The sequence below is a fragment of the Athene cunicularia genome, assembly GCF_003259725.1.
Source record: "Athene cunicularia isolate RWA chromosome 4 unlocalized genomic scaffold, athCun1 chr4_part2, whole genome shotgun sequence".
NCBI classification, from domain to species: Eukaryota; Metazoa; Chordata; class Aves; order Strigiformes; family Strigidae; genus Athene; species Athene cunicularia.
In genome coordinates this window covers 3812713-3838677 of record NW_020799099.1, presented here as the reverse complement: position 1 = coordinate 3838677, position 25965 = coordinate 3812713, and the positions used below count along the sequence as shown (strand labels likewise).

The 25965-nt window shown below is 36.3% G+C and overlaps 1 protein-coding gene across 9 annotated transcripts in view; it reads left to right on the top strand.

Annotated features, from left to right (window-relative positions):
• Positions 1-25965, top strand: part of KIAA1109 (KIAA1109 ortholog) — a 116779-nt gene that overhangs the window by 56210 nt on the left and 34604 nt on the right. For 5 of the 9 annotated variants that reach the window (XM_026847373.1, XM_026847370.1, XM_026847372.1 and 2 more), the window contains exons 38-57: positions 256-408; positions 1625-1865; positions 3142-3290; positions 5125-5344; positions 5955-5981; positions 6237-6395; positions 7050-7225; positions 7716-7891; positions 8524-9230; positions 10596-10835; positions 11229-11322; positions 12788-12838; positions 16401-16607; positions 16760-16998; positions 17588-17832; positions 19232-19337; positions 23251-23348; positions 23638-23823; positions 24840-25008; positions 25511-25722. In XM_026847373.1, coding sequence (XP_026703174.1) covers positions 256-408; positions 1625-1865; positions 3142-3290; positions 5125-5344; positions 5955-5981; positions 6237-6395; positions 7050-7225; positions 7716-7891; positions 8524-9230; positions 10596-10835; positions 11229-11322; positions 12788-12838; positions 16401-16607; positions 16760-16998; positions 17588-17832; positions 19232-19337; positions 23251-23348; positions 23638-23823; positions 24840-25008; positions 25511-25722 — 3855 coding nt within the window. The remainder of the gene's footprint in view (positions 1-255; positions 409-1624; positions 1866-3141; positions 3291-5124; positions 5345-5954; positions 5982-6236; positions 6396-7049; positions 7226-7715; positions 7892-8523; positions 9231-10595; positions 10836-11228; positions 11323-12787; positions 12839-16400; positions 16608-16759; positions 16999-17587; positions 17833-19231; positions 19338-23250; positions 23349-23637; positions 23824-24839; positions 25009-25510; positions 25723-25965) is intronic. The other 4 variants (XM_026847371.1, XM_026847367.1, XM_026847368.1 and 1 more) reach the window with 3 other exon arrangements.

The window sequence follows — 25965 nt, the reverse complement described above, 5'->3', positions numbered from 1 at the left end:
CCTGGAAGTAACTTTGCGAAGTCTGCACTTTGAATCCAGCCTTCAGTTTTATTACTTCATATAAATAAATAAGCATCAAGCATGATTTTTTACATACAATTAAGATAAGGTAGGTATTCATGTGGCAAATCTTTGTTGCAGAAGTTCAAAATGGGATTAGAAGCTTGTGATATCATAGGTGAAATCTTGTAGTTCATGAACACATTCTGTTTGCAAGTATGTTCACATGTGAAAAATTGTTACATTTAAATCTAGAATAAAAGCGTGCACTTTCCTCTGAGAAGCAAGTACAACAGGCTTACCAAAGTGGCTCGTTTCTTGCAAGAAAATCCTTCTTGTTTACTGTGTAATATACTGCACCATTACCTTCATCAAGCAAACTACTCCATTATTGAGGATGCCACCATGGTGAGTCACTTTGTAAAAGTGGAAATAACTCGGTGTGTTAATTTCAGAGGAACTAATTATAATGTTTTAGCTTAGGTAACAGTTTAGGGAAGGTTAACAAACAAGAAAATATAACCCAAACTCATATATCTTTGAATTGATAAGTAGATATGTCTTCTTTCATTTAATTTTCTTTCAGGTCTTCTGGTTTTGTTGTGGCCCATGTATATGCATACTTTTTAACAAGTTATTTTATTAGTAAATACATGAGAGATCATAAACCAAAAAATGCATGTCTTGATTAATGGCCTTTTTTATCAGATTTCATTTTTCTTGAAGATAACAGCAAAGTAGTAAAAATTTGCATCTGTAGTTTGTAAACTGAATAAATCTCAATTATTAAGGCAAGTGCATGCACTGATTAGTTTATTCCACATGCTGTCCTCAGAACTAGTTTTCATGTCTTTTAGAAATACTTGGATAATGCAGGCAGTTTAAGAAAAGAGCTAGTTTTGTAGAAACTTTTAAAGCTTAAGAATCTTATCTTTTTCTTGGTGGCTTTAGAATGGAAACGTCTGGATTGTAGTGGTAAAAAATTGTTTGAACAAGTATATTAGGCATAAGGAGGAGTGCTTGTTCCTGATTTTGTGTTATTTTCATAATCAAATTCCATGGCTGTCAGATTTAAACAATACCTTTTTCAACATACTCAGGTGAGAGGCCAGTGATCAGAAATAGCACAATTTGTGGCAGAAATAGCACTGTTTGATTTGTGGTCAAAATACAAATATTTTTTTAGCACAATTCAGTGATGTAATCAAAGCAATCCCTATTTTATGCCTCAGATTTATGTTTTTAAAATACTGCTTACCAATAATGGAAGATACCTCAACTTTTTAATTTTAGTTCTGAATCTACAGTCAGTCTAGTACTGTTGTAAATTTTAGTCTATAGTTCAGAGCCTTATAATTACTTAAGTACTTTTAGTTTCATACTTAATAAACCTGTTCCTGTTGTTTATTTTTGACGTCCTGGGTTATGTAGATGAATGCATTTACTGTCATCAGTGTAGCTCTTAGCACTATGACTTTTTATATCTGAATGGACATTGTGTGATGCCAGCATGTTTCTGTCCTAAGCACCTTGAGCCCAAAGATTTAACACAGTTCTGACACGTGTCGTTTACTTTAAAAAGATGTGGTATGCATTTTAAATTTTATTTTATTCTTTTGTTAAGAGTGATGGTCTACCTGCCTTAGTAACCTTAAAGAAAGGTCTAGTTGCCTTAGCAAGGCAATGGATGAAGTTCATTGTGGTGACCCCAGCCTTTAAAGGAGTCAGCTTACATAGACCAACTCAGCCAGTGAAATTGCAGACAAATGCCTGCCATGACCATGAAGATGGACTTGGATTAGACAATGGAGGGGGTCTTCAGAGTGACACAAGTGCTGATGGAGCAGAGTTTGAATTTGATGCAGGTATTTGTGTTCTGTCTCCATAAAAATTCATGGGCACAAGTAGGTCCTCTCAGAGCATTTGTATCTTCTTTAATTTTAATTCTTGAATACATTATATTTTTCTTTTTTAGAATCATCAAGCTTCTTTCTTAGAATCATCTTCATTTTGAAGCTGCTGCTGAGAGTTATACTATTACAATAATTATTACTTGTTTGGGAGAAAACAAAATAGGAGATTTCTTTCACATGCTTTGTCTTGTTACTTTACTGCACAAAATATATCAACTTAATTATCTGTTAGCTTGTAATTAGGATTTTGTTGTGCAGCTTCTGACCTTGGTTAAAAATTGTAACGTGCAATTCTATGAACTCTCACAGGAATAGCTTCAAACCTACCTACCTTACTGTTCTTTGTGAAGATATTTTCCCCCCCCCCCCCATTTTTACTGCTTCAGATGTGGTAGATTTCTGTTTCCAGTTTACACATTGCCAGTTTAACATGAGCTACTGATTTAGCTTTTTACTTGATATAGAGCTGCCATAAGTCATAATCACAGTGAGAAAGGGCATAAATACATGTTGGAGCACTCTTTTTTGCTAATTTGAGTTGTCTGTTGAGTTGACTGTTCTCAAAAATACAGTGTTTATGTTTTCCTTTCCTCAAGTAACAGTTGCAAAACATTGAGGAAAAAATAATTTTAAAAGCCCCCCACAAAAACAGGCAGCAGTTATCAGCTTAAAGAGAACAAAACCAGAGATGTTTGTGGGTGAAACTTGTATATAATCAGACATCATGATGGAAATTTTTGTCCCCTTCCCTAAAATACGTGCTAGTTTGAGCAGAAAAAGACTGTTAGAACCAGTGAAGTATTTTAATTCTCCCCCTGCCCCCCAATCCATGTTACTCTATTTTTCACCAAGAATTTTTGAAACAGCAATTTTGCTGCCTTGTATACATTTACTTGTAGATGGAATTCATACAGATGTAAATCTTAATTCAAAAAATGATCAGCAATGTCAGAGTCAGCAAAAAAAAATGAAACTCGACAACTTTCCTTTGGATCAACAGTTGTATGCCATTAGGAGGACAAAAAGATTTGTACTTGGGTTATTAAACAAAATCCAGTAGGTCCATGTCTGAGGTTTTATTTGTCTTAAAATTACATAGACAGCTCTGTGTAGGTGTGTGTGTGAGAATTTGGAAGTTTCTGACTGCTTGTAAATAAATATACTAATAATAGCTAATCTTGGTTCCCCATATATATACAAATGAGAAAAACTTTTTGCTTGATTCCAGCTACTGTCAGTGAGCATACAATGCTCTTAGAAGGAACAGCTAATCGCCCTCCACCTGCTGGTGGCTCTTCTGGGCCTGTAACTGGTGCTGAGATCATGAGGAAATTATCCAAGACTCACACTCACAGTGATTCTGTTCTGAAAATAAAGGTAAGTTTCTAGTGCTGTGAACAAGAGGAAAGTGGTTTGTAGCTGCCCTGTTTAGAAGCAATTCTGTATGTTACAGGTGAATAAGTACTTACCTAAAAAGTAACTATAACTAACTATAACTGTAACACATGGAAGGTATGCTCTCTACCTTATAAAAGTGATGCTTGATCAGTTGGTCTATTTTCTGTATCTGTTTTTTATTGTTTTTCTTGCCAAATACCTTAAGAGCCATGCTTAAAACCAATATATATACACATCATTTAAGGATGTGCATCAACTTATGGCTTTTCGTCTATTTATGGAAGCACAAATGAAGATTTAACTATCATTATACAAAATCTTAAGATTGATAAAGCTCTCAAGTAACTTGTAGTAAAATTAGTGTGGTCTTTTTATTCCACAAGCTGTTCAGAAATTGGCAAGATTTTATTTTTATCCCTAGTTTCTGAACAGAAAGAGTCTGTGAATGTGGATTTGGGGGGTTGTTTTTGTTTTGTTTTTCTAAGTAATTCATTGTTTTCTATATGTATATTAGGCAGCTTGGTGGCTTGTACCAATTCCTTTTCAGCTGTGGTTTTTCATAGAATAACTGAGATTGGAAGGGACCTGGGTAGGTCATCTTGGCCAAGGCCCTTCTCAAGCAGGGCCACCTAGAGCCGGTTGCCCAGGGTTATGTCCAGATGGCTTTTGAATATTTCCGAGGATGGAGACTCCATAGCCTGTCATAGTACTGAGTTACCCTCACAATAAAAAAGTGTTTCCAAATGTTCAGGAGGAGACAGAGTCCTGTGTTTCAGTTTGTGCCTGTTGCCTCTGTCACTGGGCACCACTGAGAAGGGCCTGGCCTCACTGTCTCTGCATCCTGCCTTCAGGTATTCACATGGATTAATAAGATCCCCCCTGAGCTTTCTCTTTCCTATATTGAGCAGTCCCAGCTCTCTCAACCTTTCCTCATATGAGAGATATGAGAGGTCTTAATTACCTTAGTGGCCCTTTGTTGGACTCTCCAGTGTTTCTCTCTTGTACTGGAGAGCCCATAGCTGGACACACAGTACTACAGGTGTGGCCTCCCCAGTGCTGAGCTGGAAGGTAGGATCACTTCCCCCCACTTGCTGGCAACTTACTGGTCAATGCAGCCCAGCTGGACAGCCCAGCAAGGGCACATTGCTCCCTCATATTCAACTTGGTGTCCACCCCAGGATCCCCAGCTCCTTTTCTGCAAAGCTGCTTTCCACCTGGTCATCCCCCAGCATATGCTGGCACATTTGTCCCCTTTGTCAGATAGTCACCCACTACTATCACTTACTGCTCCCTCCTGGTGGTCTTGCATGGTTTAGGGTTAAGTGGCCCAGATTGCTTTGTTTGGATGCACATCTAGCACTTCTTTGATTTGGAGGGCAGAGAACCTGTTCCACAGTTTAAAGTCTTTAGGTGGACCAGGAGCCTCCCTCTTGGTGCCAGAAGTCCCCAGCTTCTGTTCTTCATCTTCTACTTATACTAGGGGTGGAAGTGTTTTATACAAATGAAGCTATATTCAGTGGTATGCACTGTTCCTTCTGCAGACTTGCAGACAAAATTCTACACATCTGCAGTTCCATTTGTTAACTTGTTTGGCTTTTTACACATAAAAATAATACTTGAGAATTCATTAGCACCTTTATGCACACCACCTGTATGATGTATAACTTGACCCAATTGAAGTGCTATTTGTCCAAAAGTTTGCAGGATTGAGAATTTTGCACTTACTGTGTTCTGATCTCATATTCAGACCAAATGTCACTTACTTTTTGCGGTTTATACAGTACTTCATTAGTTTTTTTCTTTTCTCCACAAGGGTATACATCCGTATCATTCCTTAAGTTACACTAGCGGAGATACAGCTACAGATTCACCAGTGCATGTTGGCCGTTCTGGAAATGCTGTCAAAGAAAGTCCAAGAAAAGAGAGTCTGCTCAGCTATCTCACTGGGAGTTTTCCTAGCCTGCATAATCTTTTGGAAGGGACTCCTCAAAGAAGTACAACTGCAGTTAAAAGTAGTTCTTTAACAAGAACAGGTATGATGTAGCGTAAGTAAGCTAAAGGGAGGGGAAGGGAGGATTGATTTTATATTAATGATTTAGAAAAGGTGCTATATTTTTTCTACAAGTTATCACTTCTGTTTAAGATCCCATGTCCCCCCTCCCTCCAAATAAGAATCACAGTTTTTAATAGCAGTTCCTAGACATCACTGCACTGTGCCGTTTCCTAGAAGCAAACAGCAAGTACATCAGGTTGGGAAAAGAAATTACAACTATCAAAACAAATTAAATATTCTCCTTTTACTTAGCCTTACTACTTTTTGAGTATAATACATAATTATTTGAGTCTTTTTGAATGAATAAGGAAATGAAGTGATCATTCTGTATTTGTCATTTTTTCTTGACTTTGTAAGTAGCTCAAAAAGTGGACTAAAAATAACGTTGCAGTAGCTTTTGTGTGTAATAATTTGCAGATTTTTTTAGTAATGGTCTTTTGAACAAATGTGTTTTGTAGAAGTTTGAAATATGTACATAGAAATTTTTTTTTCTGTATTATTGTTCACAGTGCATTGTCATAATTTATATAAAGAAAAACAGATAAGTTTGATATTGCATTTTCTCTAAAACCTCTCTCCTTTGCTGTCAGGGAATGAAATATTATTCAGAAGAAAAGGTATTTTGGTTTATGACTTCTTTCCTTTAAGGGATGAACAAATACAAAGAAACTTAGTGCAACGTCCATTAGTGTCATAATATAACTTCTGTGGTAGCACCTGCAGTGCTGCTTGACACATACTTTACTGGAAAAATCTTGAGAATTAAGTTTGATCTTATAGTAAATATATATTGTCAGTAAAATTATGCTGCATTCCTGGTTCTTGCTGACTTTGATACAACAAATGCTAAAGCTTCTGATTTACCTGTATAGGAAATACTGTGGCCACAGACATGTTATCTGAACATCCTCTGCTGTCTGAACCATCTTCTGTGAGTTTCTATAACTGGATGTCAAATGCTGTGGGCAACAGAGGAAGTGTAGTACAAGAAAGTCCGGCCACCAAATCTGGACACAATAGTCTTCCAACAGGTATTGCTAAATACAGCTGAATTTAAGAGATGATTCTGGGTTGGCTGTTCCTGTGTTTACCTCATTGTTTCTGAAAGTAATTGAGCAAGTGACTTGAGTTCAAAAGACCTAAATACTACTTGTTGGACTTGTCAGCAAACCAGAAAATGAACAAATGTGAGTTAAGCAAAACTGTTGTTTTCATTTCCCTCACCCTGACTCTAAAAATCTAGCTTTTTCTTAGATTTGGAACTGTGAAAGTAGCTTCCAAAACCATGTGTAGCTGCCAAAAAATCAGACATAAAATCATCCTCAGGTGCAGAGTTCCTTGGATTTTGTTAGTTATTTTAAATCTATTTTGCATATGCTATTTCTGTAATAAAGGTTTTGAATATTGGAATCCTTGCTCTTTCTCAGTTCAGCTTTGAGACTAAACATAAACATGTTTTTGTGCTTTCCAGATATGAGCTGGACTATCTCTATTACCTGTTTCAGCAATATCAGATTGTTTCTTTATCCTGAATGTCACTCCTGTGAGGTTATAGACCTGAGTAGGGCTCTGACTTTCTTTGTGTATGGCATGTGTTTCTGTATAATTAATCTTGCTGAATTAATAGAGTTGGTGGTGTTAAAATTTGCTGTGGTGTTAGAGTTCCATGAGTATTTATTTTTCAGGTGTGGCACCCAATCTTCCCACTATACCCTCTGCTTCAGACTTCAACACAGTTTTGTCTAGTGACCAGAACACCCTGGATGGCACACACTCACAGCACAGCACCAGTCAGGATGACATTGCAGGTGTGGAAGAGGGTAACCAGGGGTTTCCTGCTGTCCAGCTAGCAGATGCACAGGTAAGTGTGGTTTGCTGATGTATTTTGGAGTGCAAAACTATTTATTACTTTAAAAAAAAAAAAAAAAAGCGCAATGAAAATGTTGCCGTGGTTTTGAAAGGGTCAAGAAACCTCTGAGGCATCCCATAACAAACTTTATGAATGGTGATTAATGGAGCATTGTTTTACAATTTCAAATAACATTTTGGAGCATTTATGAGATTAACCTACTTCTCCAAAGTACTTTTTACTGAGGGGAAGATGCGGAAACCTTGCTCCCATAGCTAAGCATTCAATACTAGCTTGCTGAAGTCAATCTTTTTACTCAGAAAGTCCATAAAAGCTTCTCCTCTTTATCCCCTTTCTTTCTGTTTTACAGCACTGTCAGTAAAATTTAATGTTCCATATTATGTAGCTGACCCTATAAATACTGTAGATAAACAAATGCTGGAGCAAGAATATAGGAATAATCTAGACAATAAGTACTAAATCAGTGGGTTTTGTTTTGTAGGTTGTTTTCAAACCTCTTCTAAGTTACACAGGAATTCAGTCTCAGGATGCAATGCCACTCTGCTACAGAATGTACTTTGGAGAGTACCTTTCCTTCTCAGGAACTTTGGACTGCCTAAGAGCAGATATTGTTGATTCAGATACAGCAAAGGAAAGAAAAAGCAAGCGAGCTCGAAGGTATGTTATGAGAGATTTGAAACTATTCATATTGGTTAAAGAACAGAAATCAGATTTTTCATCTGAAGATATAAAATTCCAAAGCACATCCATAGAATAAGGAGCAGTCCTTTATTCTTTTAATCTTACCTGTTTTGTCTTTCTGTTAGAATTTTAATTTTTTAAAAATACTCCTCTGGAATGGTTTGGAAATTTTAAGTATTTGAATCTCAGCTACTTTTGAAAATTGGAGACTGTAGAGGGGAGAGCTGGTCAGAATAATAGTGGGGAAATTTGAGAGGCTCTTAAGTACTGTTTTGTAATGAATCTTGTAAATGAGGTTGTTAGTTCTGGTGTAAACGCTGAATTTTCCCCCTGCCCCCCCCCTCCCGATTTTGGGCAAAGCTTTAGGTTATGGTGGAAAGATTGCATGCCAAACTGAGTTTACTTAGAACTGAATCATTACTGTCTTTGTAGCATGCAGTGTGAAAGTATCAAAGTTAATTTTTTATGTTTAGAACTATGGTAAGAAGGTGGCATCCTAAGGGAATTAAAAAGTTGGTTTCAGTAAATTAGACATAGCACTGTGTAAAAAAGTATTTGACTCCCATAAAAAGAAACGAAGTAGTAACTTGTACCTTTTCTTTCCTTAGGCAAGGAGCTGTCAATCTTCCTCCTCTTGAATTCAAACCAGCTTTGATGTTAGAAACTTTCAGTATTAGTGCTGTTGTAATGGAGAAATCCATGTGCACACCTCATAACTCCACCAATGCCCTTTCTTTTCATGACTTGAATAAACGCTATTATAATACTTTTCACTGTAATTTTACAATTTCTTGCCAATCTATAAGCCAACATGTAGATATGGCACTGGTTCGTCTCATTCATCAGTTTAGTACAATGATTGATGACATCAAAGCCACACAGACAGACATCAAGCTTAGCAGATACACAGCTGGATCAGCCTCTCCAACACCTACTTTTAAAACCCGCAAACACAGAGACTTCCGCTCTTCTGATTTCAGTCGAAGCTCTCGAGGAAGTCTTAATGGAGGTAACAGAGTGAACAACACCAAGAACAAACGAACAAACAATGAGAACAATAAAAAAGAGTCTCGAAACAAGAATTCCTTGGGGAGGTCAGAAAGAAGAACTTCTAAAGTGTCCAGGAAAGGTTCAAAAGATGTAGTTGACCACATGACTATTCATATGGATGACTCTGACTCTATTACCGTGTCGGAACAGAGTGAACCTTCTGCTGAGTGCTGGCAAAATATGTATAAACTATTGAACTTCTATTCACTCATTTCTGATCCAACTGGGATTTTAGAAAAGTCTTCTGAAACTTTTGGGCCAACAGGTAAACCAGTTCATGAATCCAAATAATGGAGAGTGTGTTTCTGCTTAATGTATTCTTCTAAATAATAATTCTAATAAATAATAATGTATTCTTCTAAATAATAATTCTAATAAATAATAAGGCAGTTTTTGAAAGTTGCCCACCCCATCTGACTTGGATCAGAGTGGGGCAAGTGGTGAGGATGTAGGGGGAGCTTGTAATTAGTTCACCAAGATGGTGTACAAAAGAAAAAAATAATGTTCCTGGCTTTATAGTATGGTTGGATTCTTTCAGTCCTCGACTTAGTCAGATACGTGTTAATTGATTGGTTTCAGATTGAGTCCCTTGATACTCTTGTGCAGCTCCATTAATCTAGATTTGCATTGTGTGTGGAGCTGTGTTAAAAGGTTAACTTTTCTGATTTATTGTGCACAGAGTGGATTGAGTTTGTTCCTTCCTAGGTGCTCTTTTGTTTTCAAGTGGCTGCTGGAAATGCTGTATATTATCATTTTGAGAAAATATGTAAGCAGTCTTGAGGGAGATAATTTCTGCTTTGGGAATGACAGAGTGAAAAAAATTATCTGTGAACCTAGTTTTGAGAGAAGGAGAGGTGAAGTGCTGTTTTTGGTAAAGTCCAGCAAATATTACAGGTGTTTGGGATATAATTTCACCAGAATTTTGAGATCTGGGGCAATCATGGCTCTCTATTTCCAAAGTATTTTAGCACAGCAGAGTAAATTTGAGACTTATAATCAACAAAAAGAATGATGCTCTTAGGTTGCTGTAGATATACGGGGGATAGTATAGTTACTAGTTAGGCATATTTTCTTTGGACTTCTTTTAAATAAAGAATGAAAAACTGAGAAAGTGTCAAATGAGAGCTTCTGTTAAACAGAGGGTGCTATCTTTCATGCACAGAGTATCATATCCGCAGCTGTTATCTGCAGAAAATGTAAATTTTCTTACATTGTTTTTATGCTCTAAGTGTTGAAAAGGAACATCCAAAACTAAATGATAAGAACCTTTGACTGTGAAATGATCAAAAAAAAAAACCCCAACAACCAAACCAGGACAATTGGAAACTGTCAGAGCATTTTTATTGTATAACAGTAAAATCCTGTAAATATGAATACTCATATAACGTACATATGAATATATCTGTGAATAATAATGAAATCTCATCACTCATTATTGTCCCTTTTGTATCTTGGATTTGGTTCAGTTGCAATGTTATTAGAGTGGAATAAATGAGGCACAGCTAATTTGCCTGAAGAGTTTGCTTGATGTACAAGATACATGATCCTTGGTTTCAAATACAAATATAAATCAGATATGCCAAGGATTTCTTGTAAAGTATCCTTAAGTAACTCCTTTGTATTTGTGTAGGTGTTCGAAGCCCGACTGAACCTGCTTGTAGAGTGGTGTTTGAGAATGAACAGGATAATGGCAGAGACACGCAGAGGAAGCGCAGCCTGGTGACTTCAGAGCCACAGCATGTGACTCTCATAGTCTTTGGAATAGGCATGGTGAACCGCACCCACCTGGAGGCAGACATTGGCGGTCTAACGATGGAATCTGAACTGAAGAGAATCCATGGCAGCTTCACCCTGAAAGAAAAAATGAAAGGTGGGATAAGCTGAAATGTACTCTGTAACGAAATTCCATGGCAGCTTTACATGTTGATGTGTGTGTATACCTATACCGATGCGTATGCATGTATGTGTAATATGTTTTGTTGGTAAATTGACGTACATTATATCCATGTGTGAATAGCATAATAACATTCAACAAGTTCTTTTAAAAACTCCTAGTAGGATGCTGAAGGATTTTAAAAGGATGGAAGATTCTCAGAAAATGTCATGGAAGGAAATTCTTTTAGAAAATAGCCTCTCCTTTCATTTTCAAAAGCTTTCTTGTCACAATTTAAACTTGATACTGCTTAACTAGCTACTAAAACAGTAGGCATACCTGGAAGTATTTTACTGAATGAAATGCTGTTAAGTATCTTTTTTCTTAAAGATGTTCTACATCAAAAGATGACTGAGACATGTGCCACTGCTCACATAGGAGGTGTCAATATCGTCCTGCTGGAGGGAATTACCCCAAATATCCAGTAAGTGTGAAGCCTGATAGTTTTAAATTGTTCAAGTGCATAGAAGTGTGTGACAATAAAGGTATGTAGCTTAATATGGAGAAAGCATTGATGATATGTCTTTAGGTGGAATCTGTGAAGTCATAGAGTTTGGTGGCAACTATCCCGCTGTTGCAGAACTGGGCTTGAGTTGGACTTGTAGAGCTAATTGCATGTGCCTGTTGATAGGAGGCTATTCTAGAAAAGGCTTACCTGAGTAAGCTGAGAAGGAATATGGTGAAAGTATTAATAGGCTTCAGTCTAGGCCACCCAGTCGCACAAGTCTTGGACATAGTTCCATGATTATGAATACTCTTGTTCCTTTCTATTTCTACTAAAAGATATTAGTAAGTTCAGAACTGACTGTAGGATCGCAGTGTAAATGGGTGACATGACTGAAAAGTCATAGGTGACAGGTCCTCTTGTAAAGAGAAAGAAATGAAATTTCACGAAAGCAGAGCTTTCTGTACTAATTTTATTCCATGTGGCATACGCCTAGAAGCTCTATCACATCATGTGTATTGTTTCTCCTATGCTTCTGATTGCTTTTTGAAGCATATAGGTTCCACTAAACCATACAAGATTTCTAGGAGTTATTTAATCTACTGATGTTGATTATTCCCATTTAAGATCTGTGTTGTTTCTTGCATAGATACCTCTTTGAACTCCCATGATGCATGGTTCTTTGTTATTTTTACAGTTCTAATATCCATTCTCCATCTTTTATATAATTGATAGAACTTGGCAGGGATAGGGGGGAGAATCACTTTTTGTGCATGAACATCTTGAATGACTTGCTCAGCATCCACATTGTTGCTTTTTTTTTTTTTTACGAGGCTCACAGACTGAAAAAGGACACACATTATTTTTCTTTGTTTCTAGCTGAACTTCTTTCTGCTAGAGTTGCAAAACAGCAGTTGGACCACAACTCTTCAATGTAGATCACCCTCATGCATTCATTGTCAGCTGGGCAACCCTCAGTATGTGATCTGGTTTTAGAATATTAATGCTGTAGAAAAGGAGCTAATTAATGTGATGAGTCTCTCCTTTTAATTCCTATTCAGTTTGGAAGATGCTATATAGAACTTAAACCATATAGAATTTTAATAATGTCCCCAGCTAAATTGCTTCCCATAAGCATGTTTCTAATCTGACAGCCATGTAGCATTTCTGAAGGTGACTAAGGTTATTCATGTCTGTTTTACATCATCTTACTGAGCTTCCATATAGGGAGTGTATAAAAGGAAAGAGGGGGAAATAATGATATACCTTTAACAACAGCAAATGACAGTCCCTAACAAAACCAAAACCTTCAAACTGGTAAATTTGAAAGTAAGTGTCATATTGTGGGTTACAAGTAATTAACTTGACTAATTTTGCATGAATGTTTATTCTTTATTTGCTTTGTTTTTGTTTTCCTTGCTTTCTCTTCAATCTTCATCTGTAGACTGGAGGATTTTCCTACATCTCCTACAAGCACAGCCAAACAAGAGTTTCTGTATGTCATATTATTATGTTTAATAGTCTTGCAATTAACTCTGTGTTGTGTAGCTAATGGCTGCATTCCTACTGTGTGTGATTGTGTAGGCAGATGTTGCTTGAATACATTTCAGTTTAACATCTAATATTACCTAGATAAGCTTTTAATATAGCCTGCTAAATATCTGTCAAAAAAAGCCTTTGTAAATGTTAAAAATGTAGCTTTAGGGGCAGATACTACACTATACGGTCACTAATGTAATGCTAGAATGGTTTCACTGGCTCTGAAGTTCTTTAGATCTGCTTCTATGTTTTTTTCTTAATGAGGTGTAATCATGCTGTTAAATGTAAAGGAGCAAACAAGTTAGATTTGCTTTGAACTTTGTAAGGAACTGCTGCTCTTAGAGTGGTAGTACCTGTTGTGATTTTGGCATGGATAGGACCATTTGTTTTGTCTTTATTTACCTCTGTGCAGGGTTTAATTACAAGGCATGCTGACCAGGTTAAGCTAACACAAAATGTGTTCCTTAAAACTGAGTCTACGCATCTACCGCTAATGAATGTGACCCTCTTCATGTCCCCCAGATCCCTATGATGTAGGTTTTGTTCTCTAGCAAAAGAGGCAGTGTTTTCTTTCTAGCTGTTTTCTAACTTCCAGAGGGTCTCACTGGAGTAGTGGTCGGGCTGGGAAATGGTACACTGACGACCTAGAAGCCCTATTACACAATGACCCTGCAGTAATCTGAGAAGAAAAGTTATGTAGCCAAAAATTGTGAGGTGGCTCTTTTTTTTTTTTTGTACTTTTCATTATTTTTCCCAAAGCCGTTTTCTGAGTGTGGGTTTCATTTGCTGCTTTAGACCACTAGTGCTTATCTTTTAGTAGTGCTTAGTACAACTGCTGTTTGTTACAGCATTTGTGTATGTTCAGTGTTGTGATAATACAGGATTAACTTTTAAAATGTCCTTATAGATGGTAGCCCTGGAAGGAGTTGTGATGGATTATAAAACTGCAAGTGATGTGAAGAAATATTCAGTTTGTTTTTTTTTTCCTTTTTGTCTGGTAGCAACATTAAACCAGCAAAAGAAAGTACTTTTTTTTTTTTTGCATAGTGCATCACTGAACAGATGATGTGGTCAACAAAAGTATAAATGATTAAAAGGATTGGACAAATCCATGTAGGATAGGTCTGGTGGTGAGTCGTGAATACAATACAGCCTTTGGCTCAAAAAGTAAACTCTTGATGTCTGGAATTAAGAAAAGGATCACTTTATGCCCCAAGTATCTGCTACTGCCCAAATTTTCATCTGACTCAGCATGATAGTTCCTTGTGTGTTATAGGCCTCCTGCTGACATTTCCTCCCCCAGTTTTTCTAACATTCCCAAAAATCTGTTAGATTGATTAGTGGCCTTGTAGCCAGTTCTGTACTGGAACAAAGACCTTTTCCACAAGTTTGCCTGGAGAGTCCATCATTGGACTTGATGGGAATTGATGTAAGAACATAGAATTACTTCCGCATGCATACTGCTATATACCACTAAATATCAATTAATGACTTAAGTAATATTCAGCCAGATCTGTTACAGGTCTATTACCATAGGTAAGCAAACTGCAGACATATAACGTGCAGAGCCTATTCCAAATAAAAGTGTAACCACACAGTTGTTCTGCATTTCATTGTCATCGAAGCAGGCTTTTTGTAGACCAGATGAGTGACAGTGAAATTCATTCGTTGCATGAAATATGGAAATGCCTTAGAGAAGCACAGAAATATGGAAATGCCTTAGCAGAGAAGCACAGAATCTTGCTGAAATGTGATTTTCCTGTATCAGCTATATTATATTTTTTTTAAATTAAGTAAGTGTTTAAAATTGGATGAATTCCCATGTTTGGAATCAATTGGAAATTCAGTACAGAGTTTTAACTCCAACTACATTTAGTTTTAACTTCTACACAAAGATAGGTTAAGACTAGAACATCTGGTAGAGGTCAGGAAGAGATTTTGCAACTTCCCTTAAGTCGAAATTTGTTTTTGTGATATTTGAATAGGTAATGTACTAGTACTTTGTTTTATAGATAGGAGAAAGAACGTATTCTTGATTGGCCTCATGATAGTTCAGTCAGAATGGTAGCAGGAAGAGAGTAGGAAATAAGCAAACAGCAAAATAATAATGTTTTAATCCATCTCTTTAAAAGACAAGTCTGTCCTTTTCTGAAGTAATGTTTATTTGTATAATGTTCCTCTGAAAATACTTGTGAAATAGGGTTTGTTTCCTCCTTCATATTTGTGTAAATTCTTAAAATATTTTGAAATAGTTTCTGAGGGCAGTCTACCCTAAAAATGAAACCATAACTGCTTAAGGTTGCTTGTAGCTCTTCCGTAGCTGGGAAAATCTGAAGATGTTTCTGTGGTTTCAGTAAATTTAATCTGCTGTTGATAGGCCTGTGGTTGCATTACAGTGGTGTACATTTTCTTCATTATAAGCAGAAAGATGAATTTATTTTTTTTGTAATTGTATTTCCATACATGGGATGCTTTGGGCTAGCTGATATTTTGACATCAGAATAAGGAGCTCTGTGTTAGGGCTTCACAAAAGAAACATTACTTAGGGAGTAGAATTCATAGAATATTGTAGCTTTCACCATGCAACCAGACTGTCTACAGAACAATTTAAATCATGATACAAGAAGTATTTATTTATGCTCCTTAAAAATTAATCTTTGAGAAACTTTCACTGAATGTTGCAATTTTATAGAGCCTATTTCTCAGACATTTTAACTGATGTACTGCACCTTCACAACTATGTGTTTTTCTGTTTGAGGCTGTAATATTCTGTGCTGGCTACATAATATACTTCCATTGGGTAACCCTCCAGTAATTTACCTTAGATGAGAAACATTAATGTGTTACCCCATGTATCTCTTTTAATAGGAGCTTAGTGAATTCTGATATGCCAACATTTCATTTTGAGATAAAAAACTGTCAGCTTTGTGCAGTTATATTTTTATCTTGGGTAACCATTGTGAACCATATCCTCCTTAACATTAAAATAATGTTTAGACTTCATATTTTGGAATAGTATGTATCAATTAAATGTCAGTATTAATTCACAAACACATTTATTACTTGCTCTGTATTTATTGCTAAGCAAGTATTTTCTCCTTTGACCTTTTTGGATGCTAAAATCAGATTTTACTAAGTCATTTTATGAAGAGGATGATTCAAGATTATTCCTGTAAAGGAATTGAAATGGAAGGCTTTTGTTTCTGTGTGTGAAAATTTGTTTGTGTATGTGCAGCCTACTGTCTGTAAACTCAAATGATCTTACATTATGCAGGAATAACAGTTTAACAGGTATTTTTGCAACGCATGACTTGTAGTTCTCTTAAATGTAGTTGTTTGTGGCATGTAGTGCATCTGTCCGTGTAAAGTGAAAGAAAAAGGAATGTGTATGTAGCTTAGAAACAAAATCACTTACATGAATACTTTAAAATTCAGCTAACACTTAAAAAACCATTTTAACATAAAACTGCAACTGTTTTGAAAGACATGCAAATAAATCCGATTTCCTTTTCTGTTAGAACTGTCGTGAAATGCAGTATTGCCAAATCCCAGGCCCTGTATAGTGCCCAGAGAGGGTTGAAAACAAACAACGCTGCTGTGGTCAAAGTTGGAGCCATCAGCATCAACATTCCTCAGCATCCTGCCACACTGCACAGCATGATGGTGCGCAGTTCTCACCAGCTCTCCAAGCAGATTTCGGATCTCATCAGGCAACCATCAACTGCGTAAGTGCTGCTTACTTGGCAATTCCAGATGCTGCTGGTTGACATCCAATTATGGGCTTGTGCTACTCTGAACGTATGTGGGAGAGTCAAGCTAGTCATATATCATGTTAGAATAACAAAAAATATTTTCTCATCTTTGTCTTGGTAAATAGAACCCAGCCTACCAAAGAAGATGTTGCAACACCCTTGCCCTCTGAAAAAACTCCAACGAGTATTAATCAAACACCTGTTGAAACAAATGAATTTCCACAGCTGCCAGAAGGATTAGAAAAGAAGCCTATAGTTCTTAAATTCAGTGCCATGATAGATGGTATAGCTATTGGAGCAGCACTCTTGCCTTCTCTAAAGGCAGAATATAAAATGGGAAGAATGAGGAGTCATGGAATGACAGGTAACAGTTCTCTGAAACTAAAAACATTATGTCTTTTAGTTTGACCTTGCTAGAAGGATGCACAAGGACTCAATATTTCTGTTGAATTATAGCTAGAGCTTTGAATCTGTTACTGTCAGCTTTGTTTTTTGAATGTGGACTTCAATCAGATGGGGCCATGTAGGGAGTTTACACCATTGTTGTTTACACAGTTGCCAGATGCAGAATACAAGAGCAGATGAAGACATGTATACGTTCATATGTCGTTTCCTTCCAGGAAGGTTCCCTCTGACTGCTCAAATCAGTTTATGATCCTTGATTAAATAAATACTGATTTGTAAGGCTACATGAGAATACTTTTATTAGGGCCTCAGGACAGATGAGGTGGTTTTTATGACTCTCTATCTAATTACAGTGAAGTCTTCATTTTCTTTAAAAATTAAGAAAGCCCATAATCATGCAGGTGAATATAGCTCTAGAGGTCTGTGCACTTCAGTAACGTTTTAACGATTTTATTTTTTTAAATTCCAAAAGTGTTCTTAAATTTAAGGATAAATAACAGATTCTTTTGCCAGTTCATAGCTTTTCTTTCCCCATCTTCCTTTTACAGGTGCCCAAACTAGATTTAATTTTGAACTTCCAAGTCACAGATTGCGCTTCACTTCAAAAGTCTCTGCCACTGATATGTCAACCATTCCTCCTTCAGCAAGTCTCAACCTTCCTCCTGTCACTATGTCAGGCAAATATATCATGGAAGAACATGATACTTACTCAGACCAAATTTGGAGCATAGATGAACTACCTGCAAAGCAAGGCTATTATCTACAGGGGAACTACTTGCGTTGTGTGGCTGAAGTAGGTGTTGAAGATGGTAGTCATCTTTGATAACTTGTTGAATTATTTCCATTCTATTTCTGTATGTGCAGCTACATATTATTTTAATAATCTGTTTACTCTAGAAATCTCAGGTTTACAGGTTGATCCAAATACAGTGGTTTTAATTGCATGACACTGAAATAGAACTTTGTCAATCCTTAGTTTGAGCAGCCAACATATAAGCATTCAAGACCACTGTATCAGAGGATTTAGAATATGTGGTTTTGTACAAATAAATACTAAAGCTATGTTTAGAAACTTTTTTTGAACAACAGTGTTTCTTATCAATAAAGCAGACAAAAGTATATTATGCTGATGATTCAAATAAAGTGTGATTTTTAAACTGAAAGCTTATGCCAGCACATCAGATAATGTAATATATTTTGCAAAAAACCCTGAAAAAATTAAAAACAACTTTATTGTTTCATAACTGTATTATTTTTCCATAGATAGGAGAAGCTATATGTAACCTTAGTAAATGATATAAAATTTTGTTTGATACAGAGTGTTCTACTCAAAAGTTCTGTTTGTGTACCAATTTCCACAGTTACTTTTCACAGAAAGAAAAGTGTTGCTGCTTAAAAGAAACATAGCTGGTGGGGAAAAGCAGGGCTTTTCTACTAACTGTATTTCTTTAGTCAGAAAAATAGTCTAGCATGTTTGTAATTGAGTCTTCTGATGTTTGCATCTTTACAGGAGAAATTTAATTAGGTGCTGCTCTTTGTTCAACCCATTTCAGTTATTTCCTGGATGAAGAAAGACCTTAGGGTGTTTGAATTTCTTCAGCATGTAAAACAAAAGGGAAGGGCTGCTTAGCATAGGCAAAAGCCAAGTCCAAGTAGTTTTAGAAAATATCTGTATTTTAATTTTATTTTTAAAAATCTTAACGGCAAATTTGAAAAATCTTAGGAAGACTCCAGTCCTTTAGGAATATTCTTTAAGATTAGATTGGACACATAATAAGTTTACCATTGAAGATATCAGTAAATTTGTTCATCATTTACAGTAACTAGCATAATGCACTGTTAGAGGTTGACAGCTTATTTCTGTTTTGTCCTGATAATGATTTACTATTTGGAATTAAGTAGCATTTTGCATACTTCCATAAACCCTAATCGAGTCCTGTATTTTATTGTCTAAGCTAGGCTTAAGCAGGAGAATAAACTTTTTCATATAACAATGTATGTCCTTCAGGTTTCTGATAGGCATTCAGAGCAGAAAAACTGCAAGACAAAACTATTTTATGTTTTTTTTTTATGCCAGTAACAGTGTAATTGGACTTGAAAAGATACACCTGAAAACTAAAAATGCATTGTTTTGAAAACATAGGTATAGTAACTGTTTTAAAGTTTTGTTCTAAAATTTTATATTTCTGCAGGTTGGTTCCTTTGAACATAATCTCACAACTGATCTTTTAAATCATTTAGTATTTGTGCAAAAAGTGTTCATGAAGGAAGTAAATGAAGTCATACAGAAGGTTTCAGGTAAGCAAAACGCTTAAAACCAACTTTAAGATCCTTAAACCTTGTTTGATGTCAGCAATATATAGTTCTTGGGATCAACTATTTATTTCACAGACACTGTCATTTCACATCTGGCACTCCAGCATCAGCAAGAAGCAAGCAGCAGAGCTGGAGTTTGAAGTAATAACAGAGACTCTGGAAATTTTTATAGCTCTGTCAGAAACAAGACATTTTACTGGGAAGCAGGATAGTTTGTCATTCTGAACACTGGCCTCTGTGTCTGTCTATGACATGACCTTGGCTGGGTTATTTTCCATATTCGCTTTGTTCACCTGTAAAATGCAGATCGTGATACTGCCTTTTGTAAAATAATATCAGCATATCCTTATAAAGGAAAATAGCTGTGTTCAGAGAAAATAGTGGTCAATACTGGTATTATTTAGTGTCTCCTGATTCCTAGCTCTTCGATTCTTTGCAGATAATATGTTTTAGAACTGTATGAATAAGGCATTTTGCTATCATTAGATTGTTTTGTGTATCATGCTGTTATACTGCAGAAACAACTCGTTCTGTCACTGAGGCTGGCTTCTGTATTCAGAAAGTTTTCAGAGGAAAAATAGTGTTTTCATTAAAACCCAATTAGAGAACAGTTGAAAAATCTCTCAGTGCTGTCTTTTGCAGTACACAATGGCAGTTGCAAACTGAATTGTGTGTTCATCTGTTTGAGTAGACAAAGTTACAAAACTTTTCTTTTTTCTTACATTAAAAACTCTATCTGACTGAATCACATTTTGCGCGACATGTAAAAATATATCCACTAACTTTCTAGCTCTTACTAATAGAGGCTTGGTCTGTGTTCCAGAACTAAAAGCAAACCAGAAAGCTGATAACTTGTGCCAGGCAATGATATTTCACTCAGCAAACAAGTTCTATCACCCTACACACTGGAAAAAATAGTACAAAATTAACCATTTTTTTCTCATATGTGACTACTCCGAGTGGAAACATAAGGACTGGAAGCTTTGTTTGACACCTTAGTTATTGTTCGGTAGTTTTTTAAAAAATACAGGAATATAATTTACTGTGGATGTTACGTGATGGATGAGGAGATGAACAGAAAAGCAAGTAAGTGAAGAACTATAGAAGTGTTTTGTTGTTCTTTAGGTCAAAATAAGAATTGGTAGATGGGGATAAACAGTAAATTAAGGAGAAAAAGGAAAAGCAATAATTAATAAATACTGTCTGTCAATAATAAAAAGTCAAAAAGAACTAAAATAACCAGGGAAAATAAGGGAATTTAAATTTTATTAGTTATGTTTTCAGAGGAAGAAGGATGTATGTGAGGGAGAATGGTACAGGATGACAAATGTGATAAAATATTGAAAAGCAGGTGAAATTTCAAGTAGTTTGATTTTTAACACTTTTATCCTAAAAGACTATTAAAGAAATATAGCTAATTTTTACTGGAAAGCTTCATTAATAGTTGAAAACTGAAAAGTGGTAACTAAGTGAAAGGAGTGCCTGTGTAGGCATCTACACACTCCTCTCATATACCTTTGCATGTATGTGTGTGTGTGTGTGTGTATATTCATGCTTACAAACAGACATAAAGGAAATGTGCCCTCAAGGGAGTTAAAGGATAAAATAGAAAATGTCAGAATCCCTGAAGGATAAAAAAAAATAAATTTTAAACACCCTGATGTTTGTTACAGGCAAAATACATTAGCATTGCGTAGTAAGAGAACACTTGGGGAAGAATAAACCTTCAACAGCTGACATTATGATCCTCTTATAAAAATTGTTCTAATAAAGTGGTAAAACAGGAAGCCTATATTAGATTTCTTTTACATTTCTCAGTCTCTAGAGTTCAGTCTCTCCTCTTTTTATGTGAGGAATTTATTATCATTGCTGGTTCTTTGCTTTTTCAGACCATAAATTTGTATTGTAAGTAGCAGCCTGATGGTTTTTGAAATACGACTGCTACCTTCCGTATTGTGGTAATTCAGCAGGAACGTGATCAGGTGTCAGCAATCCATGGGTCTGGGCACTGAATGCAGAACAGGGGGATGGAAGATGGCTTTCATCCTTTTTGCTTTCAGCAAAGTAATTTACATGGCTTGAAAATGCCAATTAATGTGATAGACTACAGTGGTTTTTCTAATTATGGTTTCTGTTGCATTAAAATATTGATTGCATATTATCCTTATATAAAAACTGGGTAAGTACCAAATAGTTAAGGTGAAGTTGCACAAATTAAAAGCTAGTGAATGAACAGAGGACAGAATCATAGAATCATAGAATGGTTTGGCTTGGAAGAGACCTTAAAGATCATTCAGTTCTACCCCCCCTGCCATGGGCAGGGACACCTTCCCCCAGCCCAGGTTGCTCACAGCCCCGTCCAACCCGGCCTGGAACACTGCCAGGGAGGGGGCAGCCACAGCTGCTCTGGGAAACCTGGGCCAGTGTCTCACCAGCCTCACAGGGAAGAATTGCTTCCTTAGATCTAAATCTACCCTCTGTCAGTTTAAAACTGTTACCCCTCACCCTATCCCTACACCCCCTGATGCAGAGTCCCTCCCCAGCTTTCCTGTAGCCCCTTTCAGTACTGGGAGGCTGCTGTAAGGTCTCCCTGGAGCCTTCTCCTCCAGGCTGAACAACCCCAACTCTCTCAGCCTGTCCTCATAAGGGAGGTGCTCCAGCTCCACGATCATCTTTGTGGTTTCCTCTGGACCTGCTCAAGCAGGTCCATGCCCTTCTTACATGGGCACTTCATAATTCTATCTGCAAGTTGAGGGCAGTGTTGATTTACAGACAGCTGGTCTCTGCTTACTCTTGATTACTCGTATCACTTTTTGCAGTGGTTTGTATAAAGATTCAAACCCAACTTCCGACTGAGTTTCGTTCAAGAAAATTATGCTCCCTTAAGTGACACTGTAGATGAAGAAATTTTATTTTAAATATCTTTTTCCTTTCTTTTTTCTTCTTTTAACTGGCAAATACTTCACAAACTTCACGAAGAAATGTTATTGCAAAAATAGCCTCTAATATGCATGTGGAGAATATATGAAAGATGAGTTAGTTCTCTTGCTCAGAACCCTTACATTATTGTTGTAGTTTTACATGATCCTAGTTAAGAACACTGCGGGGGGAACCAACAAGAAGAGAAAGAGGTTATTAAGACTATTTTGGAGAAGAAAAACATCCAGATGTAAAATAGTGATGAAAATTTACTCTTGTTGTTGGTTTGTTTGTTTTTTAACCTATGATTTAACTGCCTATTCTTACCAACAAGTACCTATAAGTGGAAGAATTGGCATATATGAACACAATTAATGGCTTAGTGTTTTCCAGCAGCAAGCCCTTCCTATAAACTAAGATTGAATACAGATCAAATCTCAAGGAGAATTTAAACCAAGATTGCTCCTTCAGGTTAGGGCCTATGGGGATCTGTAACTTGGGATGAAATGTCCCAGGATGAGGAAATAAATGCAAAAATAAAATAACTGCAGAATACTTCTTCCTGACATTGAAAAATACTGATATAATTTCAGTTCCTCTTTTCATACAATTTGTACAATATTCAGTCGAATGTTTAATTTTTATTGTCAGATAATTAGGAGATACATTGGTGTAGGAGACAAAATCTTTCTCAAAACTAGGTGTTACTCCTTACAGGCTTTGAGCCTTCCTGTGAAAAGTTTCCCAGGAGGGAGGAGCATGACTCTCTGCCTCAATCCTTAGTAGAGAGCTATTAACTGTATGTAACAAGCTGGATCTGCACTAATGTCTTCCATCTTTAACCTTATATTTGTTTTTACAAATCTTCAACTAGTCACTGGTTAAAATGAGGCTCAATTCACTGTCACCTTCTTTTATGTCTGTTTGTTTTGTTTTCTTCATTAAAACTCTGAATATATATATTTAATGTGTACAGGAGGAGAACAGCCAATACCTCTTTGGAATGAACATGATGGCACAACTGATGGAGAAAAACCAAAAATTCTTCTTTACTCATTGAGCCTACAGTTTAAGGTAATGTTGTGATGACAGAGCAGTGTTCCTAGATGTTATTAATGGCTTTTGGGTTTTTACCTCAGAGCTTATTGAATCCAGAATACTTTGCATGAAGAAAAAGTCCTTGAGTTTGGTTCCTGTAATCTTTTAAAATAGCTTAGTGGCATTGCATTGTGAAAAAGGCTATGTCGTCTTTTTTTGCTGCACAGTGAAAAGGGGTTTTGGTGGTTGGTTGGTGGGGTTTTTTTTCCCTTCTCTTTGTCTCTGAACCAGATCCTAATAGCTTTGTTTCTTCCTTACTCATTAGGGAATTCAAGTGACAGCTACAACTCCTTCAATGAGAGCTGTGAGATTTGAAACTGGACTGATAGAACTTGAACTCTCAAACAGACTGCAAACCAAAGCAATGCCTGGAAGCAGCAGCTACCTCAAACTGTTTGGGAAATGCCAGGTGGATTTAAATCTGGCACTAGGACAGATTGTTAAACACCAGGTTAGTGTTCAGCATCTTTGCTTGTGGTGTTCTTAATAGCGTGTGACAAAAAGTACATAGCCAAGCCAAGGAGCTGTCTTACACTTCTGTTTTCTTCTGATCTGGCTGTGGAGTGGGTGTAAAGTGTAGGAGGGCTGGGGAGGGTGTTGGGGTTTTGTTTGAGATTTTTGGGGATTTGGCTTGATTGGGGGGATTTTGTTGGTTTTTTTCAGCTTGTTTGTTGTGTTTTGGGGTTTTTTTTAACAAATTTTAAGCATTCTGGAGCACAGAGTTGTGGAAATTTACTTCATTAATATGCTCTTGTATTTTGTTAAATAGTAGTTCAAAATAAATTTTCTCACTTGAGTCAGGAAGGGACTAGAGATGACTTTTCAGAAGAATTAGCAAACCTTCATTATGAAGGCCAATGTACATGCATAAAAAATGGAAGGAGTCAAGTATGGGCTCTTTTTTTTTTTTCATGCTATTAATATCATAGAACTTACTAGCGCTTTGCGAAAGTAGTGCCCTTTCTATGGAGTCAAATTCAAAATTTTTGTTGATACTGCTATTATTTTTAGGTTACATTAATGCAATAATAAGATCAGACAAGAACCCAAATTTGACTAGACCTACATTTTGACCTAGTTAGTATTAATTTGGCAGTTGTATCTCTTGGATTCTTAAACCCACTGTTACCTGGAATTACTAATTCTATGATAGGAAAATGTTTTGTGATGCCTAGAAACAGAGTCCTAGAACCTATAAATGTACTGTCACAATAGAGGATCTGGATATATAAATAGTTATTTTAATTAATATTTTATAATGAATAAGGAAAATAACACAGTGATCAGAATTTAATGTAAGAAGATTGAATATCCTCAAAGGATCTTTGGCTACAAGAGAAAAAGGGGAAAGGTGATGTCTTCTCATTGTAATTTTACATTTTGTCAAAAGCAGTAATTTGATTACTTTTCCCCATCCCCAAACTCCTCTCAACTGCAAACTCCTTCTCATTTTTTTTACATTTTAAGGTTTATGAAGAAGCTGGCTCAGACTTTCATCAAGTTGCCTATTTCAAGACAAGAATTGGATTAAGAAATGCTCTCCGAGAAGAAATCAGTGGCTCATCAGATAGAGAAGCCGTGCTCATTACTTTGAACAGACCAATTGTTTTTGCCCAGCCTGTGGCCTTTGATAGAGGTATTGAAGAGACAATTGCTAAAAATTTGTCTTCATACTGAGGAAGTTATATATTTTTCAAAGAGGCTTGATTATTCAAGATTTAGTATATTTCATGTTAAATTAAAACATTAGGTAGCTGAGAAATTTATGAGATTTACTGCATGCCAACAGATTAATAATTCCCAATGTTAAAAACTCCATTTGCTGAGGTGATTACTTTTCAGATGGTTTGGAGGAAGTTGCTTTTGTAAGTCTTCACAAATGAGTAATGCTGAGAACAATATCACTTTTTATATTTTAATGTTTTAACTTTGATGCTAAATGATTGGCTTTGTCCATCTTGTCCTTTGCATCATGAGGCTCTTCACTATATCCTGAACATGTGTGTGTCCAGTGCTGTACATCCATTGTCTTAAAGTAAGGAGAAACCATAAAAATGAAAAAAAATTATTTAGTGAATGTGCCGCTTTATTTTGGTATGTGTTGAATTCAGTTAAGCATTTCTGTTTCCTTCCTAAAGCTGTCCTGTTTTGGCTGAACTACAAGGCTGCATATGACAACTGGAATGAACAGAGAATGGCTTTACATAAAGATATTCATATGGCCACAAAAGAAGTAGTAGATATGCTGCCTGGTATCCAACAAACATCTGCACAGGCTTTCGGGACCCTCTTTCTTCAGCTGACTGTCAATGACTTAGGAATTTGCCTGCCCATCACAAACACACCTCAGGTAATCAAAATGTCTGAAGCAACGTGACTCTCAGTAGTCTGTTGAAATATCCATTTGTATGTGGTACATGGCTTTTATGTCCATAAACATAATTTATCATCACATCAACGCAAAAGTCATAGGATGCTAATAATTGCACCAATGACATTGCTTGTAAGAAAAATGGTGTTCTCATTTATAGAAGATCTAGGTTATACATGTTTCAATTGGTGTGCATGTTTTGGGGAAACGTAATGGATTCTT